This window comes from Sceloporus undulatus, chromosome 2 (genome assembly GCF_019175285.1).
Source record: "Sceloporus undulatus isolate JIND9_A2432 ecotype Alabama chromosome 2, SceUnd_v1.1, whole genome shotgun sequence".
NCBI classification, from domain to species: domain Eukaryota; kingdom Metazoa; phylum Chordata; class Lepidosauria; order Squamata; family Phrynosomatidae; genus Sceloporus; species Sceloporus undulatus.
Genome location: NC_056523.1, coordinates 190,049,520 through 190,059,747, shown reverse-complemented (window position 1 = coordinate 190,059,747; position 10,228 = coordinate 190,049,520). Strand labels below are relative to the sequence as shown.

Sequence of the window (10,228 nt, the reverse complement as noted above, 5' to 3'; positions counted from 1 at the left end):
GTTTTCCTAGCATCATTGTCTTTTCTAATGTTTCATGCCTGTATTAATTATATTTACAGAGTACACTGTGATTTGTTTATGCTCCATGATTCCATATAAGATGAGTGATAGCTGAAGAAAACCAGGGAAAGGTGGAAAAGTAAAGCTGAAGACTTCTTCTTTTTTTCAGTTGGTCCAGTAAAACAGACTACCCCATCTTTCAAAGAATATTTATTGTTTCTGGTACAAAAAAAAAGATTGCGAATCATCAGCTTTTCAAAAGCCACAACCCTTCCCTAGAGGAAGCAGTCCAGGGCTGCTTTTCAGTTTTTGCATAACCATCAAGGAGTCAAAAGCGTGAAGAAGAGGCAGCAAATAGCTGACTGCCTAAACCAGAAGAGTGCACAGTGTTTCTAATAGCTGGTTTTGCATAGGCTAGTGAGAGGGCAGCATTTGGTTTCCATCCTAAGGCTTCCCTTTCCAAACAAGTCACTCATACTATGGCACACCTTTTGGTGAGTCTCTGTGCCCTTAGCCCAAAGACTCCAGAGCCAGATCTCTTGCTCTCCCGCTCTTTCTTGTGGCAATTGTCTCTCCATGCCCCACCAGGGGGCACTTCATGGTCAATAAGAGGTGACACAGGCCATCTCATCAGCCAAGTCCTCTTCCTCGCGGGGGGAACGGAAGGATTCCTCATCGCTGTAAATGGGGCCCAGGCTCCCAGCGCCACTGTGCTCTCCATCACTGCTATACAAGACTTGGCCACCACTGCCACTGCGGCTGCTTCTTTCACTGCCAACATATCTGCGGCTAAGCAAGTCCATGGCTGCACTTTCCATTTCATCGATGGTCATGTGGCAGGCGTCAGCAATTTCACGCTTGGTAAAGGCCACAAACTTGGGATCTTGGGCATAAACGCCCAGGCCCTCAGAGATGAGCACCTGGAATATAAAAGAAGAAAGGAGCTCACTAGATAAAGTTGTTGCATCTATCAAATCTGTGATTCAATTAGACACCAGGCCAAAGCTTACTTAAGAAAATTTGCCTATGGGTTAACAGTGATGCTAGAATTGGCAGACCTTGGTTTTGAAAGTTAAACAAACAAAGGAGAATCAGATACTACGGGTTGAAGTGGGTTTGCAACGCAAGGTTTATGCTCACTATGGTTTGACGCAATCCCTGAACTGACAAACCACAGTTGTGGTCATTGCTCTGCCTCCAGAAGCCACTTTATTATGGAGACAGGATTTATGCTAATGGACCTAAATCTAATATACATATAGGAAAAAAAGATCAGAAGGGGTGGACACCTGTGGAAGGGTAGTGGCCTGAAGTAGCTCCCTAAGAGATATTGCACATCACCAACACCACCATCATCATCATTTTAAAGATCTCTAAGAGATATGGGGGCCTTTTCACCATGTTTTGGGTTTCAAAAAATGCTTCTTCTGAGCCTAAACTGGCCCAAGGGCCTGCAAGGTGTGGTAGAAATGCACCTCATATCCCCAGTGGACATTTTGAAACATTTTGGGTCAAAACATTTTTTGAAAAATTTTGCAAAAATTGTTTTTGACCGCGGGGGCATGGTGGGACTACAAACATTCTGGAGCATATTTCTCACCCCAGGAGGGCCTGGAGGACATAAAAATGGCCCTGGGGGAATCACATGCATCCCACAGGCTGCACTTTGCCCACTGCTGCTCTAAACCATGGCTAGCCTGTGGTATGCCTGGAAATTCAAACTGTTGCTTGGATTGTGATTTATGGCTACTATAATCCAGGGCTTGGCGTGATTCCTGAATAGAATCATGGAGTCAATAGATGAAAGGCATAATGAGTCAAGAGGCACTCTAGTTGAAAAATGACTCAATATCCTTTTCATCAACATGTAAGTCACATTATGAAATGGTATAATGATTCAGAAATTTTAAAAACTTGTCTTTTAATTAAAAAGAATTGCCTGGTTTTAGCTTTAACTGTGGCGGAAGAATAGCCTCAAAAACACATGGACAGTCCCTGGTGTTATCTTAGAAAGCAGCCAGGGAGTAGGGCATGCAAGTCTTCCATTGGTCCTTTGACTTCAGTGCCTTGCTTTTACCTCTTTGCTAATCTACCAGGGCTAGCAGACTGGAACTGATGGTGCAAAGCTATTGTGTACAATTAATTTCAGTCTGCAAAATCAGGCTGGCCTTTCTCTGTGCTTTGGGCAATTTAATCATTGTCAGTGTAGCATGCAGTCTTTCCAGTAACCAGATCTACCATGTCCTAACCAGCAAATTTTTTATCAAAACAGAGGATTATAGTTGCAGGGCTTTTGTCCTGGGGTGGTTGATTCTAACCGAAGTCCCCCATGTCTTTCTCACTGCAGCCCCCCCCCCCAACTCCCACACATCGGGTTCTGAATCACTGGAGAGCTCTGATACCCAAAGTACTATATTCTAGAAAGAAAGCACCCTATCTTGCACTCACCGCCTCCACCAGGCTGTCTGCACTGCCACGCTTGTCATTGTAGCTGTGCTTGAGTGGGCCAGGCACATGAAGATGGCCATATGTGCGATAGGGCAGCTCTGGCTCATTCATATACCAGCGTGCTCGCGACATGGGTGGAAGGCTATTGCTGTTTTTCTCCCAGTTGTGCCCTGGCAACTCGTCCCCTTCCACCAGGATCAGTGGGGCATAAAGCAGCCTGCTCCGTTTAGGTGGTGTAGCCCACGATTGTGAAGAACCCGTTGAGGCATGGTTGCCACTGTGCCATGAGTCGTAGCTGCCGTAGCCCTGGTATTGAGGAAAGAAGAGGTGAGATTAAGTTGGATGGCATGGCCTCAGAAGCACTGACAGGCTGTGTAGAAGATTACACTAAATTGTGGACTTTAACTTTTTGATAACATAGACAGAACCAGAATTAAAGCAGGACGAAACATCAGATCATTGCACAATACAGTCTTATCTTGGATAACATGATAGACCCAGGTAACCATAACAAAGCCCTATTAAAAATCAAATAATGTTAGTATGCTACTAATACAACAATACTGGATGAAGTTGTGCACTGTAGTCTGAGTGCAAACTTCACTTTGAATTAGATACTGTTCATGCATTTAAAATGGGGTTCTCAGTTCTCTGGTTTTGAAGAGACCCTTAGACCTGTTTTCAATGGTCAGCCTCAGTGAAGCCATGATACAAAAGAATGACTTTCAAGGCTGGCAGAGTGGCTTTCCAGAAAACAGTATTTACACGCAGTGGCTGGTGAGGAAAGAGCCTTAGCATCAAAAGACATTATTTTCAACCAGATTTTCTTTAAACTTTTCTCCTTTTAGCTTTCATTCACCATTTCACACAGGGAAACAGGAGAAAATTTACCTGTGAACGTGCTCGGCAAGGTGGGGCATTTTGGTGGTAGGTGCCTGGAATGGGCATGTCGTCGCAGCTGCCTTGGCGCTGCAGGCACTGGATGTTGAAGGCTGGTTTTCGACCTACGAAAAGAAGGAAATGACAGAGAAAGCATCAGAGGTCACTGGTGTTGGCAAGCAGGAACATCACTGGGGTGTGTGTGGTGTGTGGACTGCATCAGGTGACATCCTAAGGATGGGGTGACACCACTACTCCCCAAACATCTGCCTTTTGTCAGGAAAGGGCTGTGGCATTCACCTGTGTCCCTTTAAAATGCTAAAGAGATGCTGTGGGTGGGGCAAGGCTTAGTGGGAAGAGAAAGAAAATAATTTTAAATTTTAATTAATGTATTTTTTAAACATTTGTATTCTTTTAAAATTTTCTTTTAAAATATCACATCTTACTAAATTTTCACTGTAACCACATGAAACTATGTACACGTAAATACATTTAGGGTGTACATCTGATACTGTAATTTAAAGGTATAATTTTAATTTTGCGAGATATGGGAATTATGATTTATGAGCAACATTAATACAAAAAGCAGCACTAAGGATTCTGTACGGTGTGCTATAGGAGGAGGTCAGTGGAGACAGTGACATGAAGAGTTGCTGTACCCGGTGATGCCAACTTTAATTACACTACTGGTGGTAAGGGATGACTACTTTTTTCCCCATAAAGCACAACTGTGCTTCCCAAATGTTTTGAAACTAGGACCTGCTGCTTCTAAATATAATTCTGCCACCTGCTCTCACCCCAATGTACTACCTTCTGTCTGTTCCATAGGTAAGCTCATGGAGATCTTTGCACACAGTTGGGCAAATGTGTCCCACTTCCATGTGAGAGAGCTTCTTCTGTCCCCCTTTTTTGTTTTGCTTTGATTTTTGCTTCCTGCCTCAGTCTGCAACTCTTCAGAATGCACTTTGGGGTGGTGGGAAATGTCAAATACTTAAATGTTTCTCTTATGAAGAGACTTAACTCGACACAGAATAACATCTGAGAAAAGGCTAGGCTGGGCTTTCTGATACACTCATCTTTTATTTGCAAGAAGCTTCCCTTCCCCTTGCTTCCTACTTCATAATACCAGTAGGTTTTTACAACAGTTTTTAAAGAACAGGCTGGGGGTGCTGAAATGTTTCAAGTGTACTGTTTTTAATTGCTTTTATCCTTTTAATTGCATTTCATTCTTTTAATGGGTGACATGTTTTTAGTACTGTAATGGTTCAATTCTATTTTAATGCTCACCTTTTGTAAGTTTTTAACTGTATTGTCTATAGCTGTGGGAGACAATTTCACCACATATTCCCCCTGCCAAAGCTCCATAGAGGGCCAAAATGCCTTGCCCCACCCCACTCCTGTATATGTATATGTCTTCTTCTGTATAGTGCACAGATGTATTCTTTCGAGGGACCCACACTATCCCAACCTTAACAGGTTTTCCTCCCTGAGTTGTTGAACAATCCCTAATCCCAGGTATCCCCTGACCTGTAGGCGTGGGAGGCAAGAGGCGCCTGCGCTTCGGTTGCCTGCCATCCAGTACTCCATTGACAAGCCCGTTGTTGACACGCCGGGAGGGTAGGGGCAAGGAGCCTCCATAGCCATTATCCCAGCGATGGCGGTGGGGCCGAGGGTTGTGCAGAGATGGCTGCCTGCATGGGACAAAAACATACAGAACCACACAGATCAGTGAATGGTATTCCTCAGAATCAGTTCCCTCTACTGACCTGCCTTTGTTCTTCATGGTTCTAGCTGTGTGGCAGCAGTAGGTTTCAGTAAAATCTAGGGCTTGAAACAGTTACCTTTTTGACTACAGTCTGCATGGCCGTGCTGGCTGAAGGAATTCCATTGGAGATGCTGTCCAAAACAATAACTTTTATAAACCCTGGTAGAATTGCAGGAATCCATCCTCTTGAGGCATCAAATCAATGTCTAGGTTGGGTGCCGGCTATGTATAATTTACAATTATCCCTCCTACCCAAACACACATAGTATTGTGAAGAACTGCTTGTGGGCTGTCAGTACAGTGGTCCATGATGTCACCTTCTTGTTGAATTAAGCTCTACCTTGCTCCAGTTATCATGTGCAAAGGGGAAGAGATCTGATTCCTTCTTGCATAAATGTTGCCTGATCCACAGGGAGAGAAGAAGACCTTCCCTTTGATATCAGCTAGCACCAGCATTGTTTTCCCCTTAATACCAAATTCAAACAAGGCTTTTTATTAAAGCTTTTGAGCCCTAGTTTATTCCCCCCCCCCAAAAAAAATATTATGTTTTCCAAACTATTTTGACCCTTAACTTGTTAAACTGTTTAGTTTGTTTTGAATCTGTTTAAATTAGTTTTAATATTTTGAATTATAATCGTTTTGAACTGCATATGCTGATTCTACTTGTATGCTGCCCTGGGATGCCATGATATAGGATGAGATAAACCTTTTAATATATTTTAAAAATATTTAGTAAGAGACCAGATCATTTGTCTACTATTAATTATTATTCATAATTAATATTAACTCGAACAATATGGATCTGGACCATGGGAAAGAACTCTCCTTCCGTTGTAGCAATGGCAACTTGCCAATAGGACCAGTGTCATGTCCAGAGCGTCTGTGTAGTGTAGTGTATGAAGGCCTTATTCTCACCTTTCACGAGAGGCCATGCTCTCAGAGTCCTCCTCCCGGCTGTAGTAACCCTGCTCAACTGAGGTGTCCTCACCATAATCCTCATTGTGGGTAGCTTCTTCTTTCACAGTTGGTGGGATGCAGCTACCGTCAGAGCTCCGTCTGAATAGATAGAGAAGATTAAATTTGTGAGGAACCCTGGAATCATAACTCCCTGCCTCACTATGTACTCCATGAGAATTGCAACCGTCTTCTTCCTTTCCAAGCCTAGCAGCAGTAATGTAGCCAAGTCTTTTAGTGCAAATCTCAAGACAAGTCTCAAGTCTCTACTTTCAAGTCTGAAGTTAAATCTCAAGTCCTTGCAAAATACTTTCAAGTCACGTTTTAAGCCAAGTCTCAACTCTCAGAGCCAAATTTTAACTGAAACAAAGAAGGCAGAGTGCATTTCTCAAAGGGGAACAGCCAGTACATTAGGCAATGGGCTTAAGGCAGAGATTGAGGTCTGGCTGGCAGCCTGTCCCCATTGCACATCAGATGAGCCTTATAAAGATTCAGAAGGAGCTTTCTAAAGCAAGTCCAAGTCAAGATGCTTCCTCCTCAAGCCGACTGCCTAATGTATTTGTTGTTCCCTTCCTAGAAATGCACCCCACATTTCTAAGAAAACAAGTTTTGCCTGCCACTCAAAGTAAATGGCACCAGCAAGTCGGTCACTAAAAATATACGCGTCTCAAGTCAGGTTGAATCAGTATGTAATTTTTGCCAAGTCAAGTCCAAGTCAAGTCACTGAAGTGAATTCAGTCTGCCTTAAGTCCAAATCAGTTGACTCGTGTCTACATCCTGCCTAGCAGAACCCCCCTTCTGTTTTCACCTGTTTATCCTGCGTCGCGTGGTCATATTGGGCAATTCCGTGGGTTCATCATGGCCACTGACATTATCCTCGTAATGGGTTGGCCCCTTTGTCATGTGAGAGAGGCTGACACTCGAGGGATGCCGGGAACCTACAAGGCCATTCATCAAAGTCTTGCTCTCCTGTTCTGGTGAAGTTGCATCAGCTGAGACATGGCGGTCAGGAGCACTGCCATACAATGCCTCAGAGCTCTGTCAGAATGAAAGGAAGAACCATATATGCCTCAGAAATACTACTGCCATTCACGGTTGCTTTCAAATCTCTTCACACATTACATAAACATCAAGTCCTATATCCAAAGATCAAGCTGGTGATTTCAAATCAATGTGAGATCCACTGCTTTACTCATCTCTTAAGCCTGGGTGGTATTTGTGGCAAATCGACATTTTCAAACTACAGGTATTTTTAGACAACAGCTCTCATAATCCTTCACCATTGACTAAGCTGGTTAGGACTCAGGGGAGTTGCAGGCAGAAATATATGGAGGGCTGTATTCCCTATCCCTGATTTAATCTTCTTTCTCCTCAAATTCCCTTTCAAAGAGTTTTCTTTACATTGTAAGGCTCCTCCTTCTGTCCTTTTCCTCTTTCTTTCATTATATTTGCTGACAGCTTGCATGGTGCAGAGGTTTGGGTGTTGGAGTAGAATAATGTAATCATAGTAGGAAGAGACCCTAAAGTTCATCCAGTTCAATCCCATTTTGCCATGCAGGAATACACAATCTAAGCACTCCTGAGAGATGGCCATCCAGCTGGTTTAAAAAACTTCAAAAAGGAGACTCCACCATACTCTGGAGCAGTGTATTCCTTTGTTGAACAGCTCTTACCATCAGAAAGTTCTTCCTAATGTTTAGATGGAATCTCTTCTCCTGTAGTAGTAACAGTACCGGTAATCTGGAGGCCAGGGTTTCAATCCTCACTCAACAGTGGAAACCCACTGGGTGACCTTAGGCATGTCACACTCTCTCGGCTTCAGAGGAAGAGCCAAATCCCCTCTGTAGGGTAGCCATGAGTCAGAAATGACATGAAAGCACACAACAACATTCCTCCAAAGGGAAGCAGACCTTATTGGGATTTCTGGTATAAAATGTATAGTCTTGATTTTACTGCTGAGATGCTAACGCTTAGAATAATGTCACTCTCCATCAACAGATAATTATGGCCATTTGTTTGTAATGAGAATTCAGTCTGTGTGTGATTCTACTACTTTTCTTTTTCTTCAGACTCTCCATCTTCCAACCCCTCTTGCTTGGGTCTGATATCTTTTCAAGTCCCTGTTTCTTCTCCTCCCCCCTTTCTTCTGATTCATCTGCTTGCATCAAATCAGAGGAGGGGCAGGAGGAATATTTTTTGCCTGTCTTGATTTCTCTATGATATTACGGTGGCAAACTGCATGACCAGGTTCACCTTCTTGCACTACAATGTATTTTTTCTTATACAATATAGATCTGGGGTGCATATATTTTTCTTGAATTTAGAAGGTGCATTGTAGCTGACTAAGAGCAGACCTCCATGTAGTGATGAGCTCAGTATAGGAGGGGGGGGATGTAACATGTAAAGGGATCTTCTGATTATAAGAACAGACACAGAATTCACTCTTCAAGCAATGAACTAAATCAGAAACTTCCTTCCCCTCTCATGGCTTAATTTCAAACTCATCCTAGAACTGGTTTGTAATACTAAGATTCAGCATTGGGAAATATCCAAGTACTGAATCTGAGCACATGCAAAGTGGCATTATTCACTGAACATTTGCACTACCCAGATTCCAAAGGTACATGGGAAGAATGCTTATAGATCTGAGGGCATAGGTTGAGGCATAAGCAATTCCTCACCCACATGCTACTGCAAATCAAAGTCCACCTTCCAGGATTTGGGGGTCTGCAAAGGGCTAGGCAAGGAACTTTCAGTGAGGAGGAATGTGTGCCAACCAAAATAATTCACTCATGTTGTCTCATTCTTGTGAGAGTGATGATATGGCAGCTCCTGGTGAGCCCCAACAAGGTGAGACATTTGCTGTCTCAGCAAATTTCTCACCTTGCCCCCTTTGGAACCAGACAAGCTAGAAATACAATTCTTACTTCCTCCCCCAAATATTTCACAGTCTTCCAGTTTCTTCTTTTCTACAGTGCAAAGCAACATATTGTACACACATCTGCTCTCCCAGAAACTCGTTTACAGACTTTTCCAATCTGAACACAGAACAGCAGGTGTGGAAAAGCAGAGAGAACTGGCTAGTAGAAATGTACTTAATTTGCATTTAGTACAAAGCATTCTGGGAAGAAAATGTAAGAAACAGAAACCAGGATTTATCTTTCAAAATAATATGCTCTCCACCAATTTGTATGTAATATTATCCTACAATTCTTTTCAGATCTGATCATTGCATCTCAAAGCATCATTATAACACAATCCTTTTCTAGCTGACCTGAACTTGCACCAAGTATCTTAACTTGCTAAAAGAAGTTAGGTGGCTCAGGAAAGTGAATTAAACCACAGACAATATGAAAATCTAACATTTTACCCCATCACATAAAAATTATTTCCCGGTTGGAGATTTTGCAACTGATTTGGTTGCAAATGTGAAACAAAATCCATGCCTTCAGACTCCATAGATAGTATTCTAGCTCAGTAAATGCAATCAACCCATTCATACTGGCCTAAAAGACATGGAGGGAACTGGGATGATCCGGAGCCCTCCCCCGAATCGCTCCGTTAGCAAGTGCCCACTACAAATTTGAAATCGAATGCATTTTGACAGAAATCGAATGCATTCTGTAGAGGCCGCTGCCAATCAAGCTATCGTAATGGTGACGTTTGCAGGGCATCGGGGGAATGTCCTCCCTTTTTAAAGAGCCAGGCACAGGGGTTTCAGCGGCTGAAGCAGGGAAGAGATGCCTCTCTCTCTCTCTCTCTCTTTAATAAACCTGGGCTTTTGGTCAGATCTGCCCCCTTTTTTTTCTTTTTTTTTTTTTTTGCTTTAAAAGCAACATTAGCTTTCCCTTTGCTTCCCTTGCTGTATCGGCTCAAGAAGACAATCATTCGCATATTTGCTCAAAAAAAATTGGTAAAAATGTAACATTGATTGTTGCAACATTGTAGCTTCTCCTCTGCAAGTGCAAGCCTGGCTCCATCTGCCCTGGAATATAAACCATGCGCATGTGCGCATGTGCGCTAAAATGGTTAAAAATTAAACATACATTCTGCCATATAACCATGCGCAGGTGCGCTCAAAAAAAATGGTTAAAAATTAAATATACATTCTGCCATATAAACCATGCGCAGGTGCGCTCAAAAAAAAGGTTAAAAATTAAATATACATTCTGGAATATAAAC

General features: G+C 42.7%; 1 protein-coding gene across 1 annotated transcript in view; it reads right to left on the bottom strand.

Annotated features, from left to right (window-relative positions):
* Positions 1-223: 223 nt before the first annotated feature.
* CACNA1F (calcium voltage-gated channel subunit alpha1 F) overlaps positions 224-10,228 on the bottom strand; it is a 125,744-nt gene continuing 115,739 nt past the window's right edge. Inside the window, exons 44-49 of the mRNA XM_042447643.1 lie at positions 6,855-7,084; positions 6,008-6,148; positions 4,855-5,018; positions 3,340-3,452; positions 2,449-2,754; positions 224-920 (exon numbers count right to left, since the gene is read on the bottom strand). Of these exons, the coding sequence (XP_042303577.1) occupies positions 603-920; positions 2,449-2,754; positions 3,340-3,452; positions 4,855-5,018; positions 6,008-6,148; positions 6,855-7,084 (1,272 nt within the window). The 3' untranslated portion in view covers positions 224-602. The remainder of the gene's footprint in view (positions 921-2,448; positions 2,755-3,339; positions 3,453-4,854; positions 5,019-6,007; positions 6,149-6,854; positions 7,085-10,228) is intronic.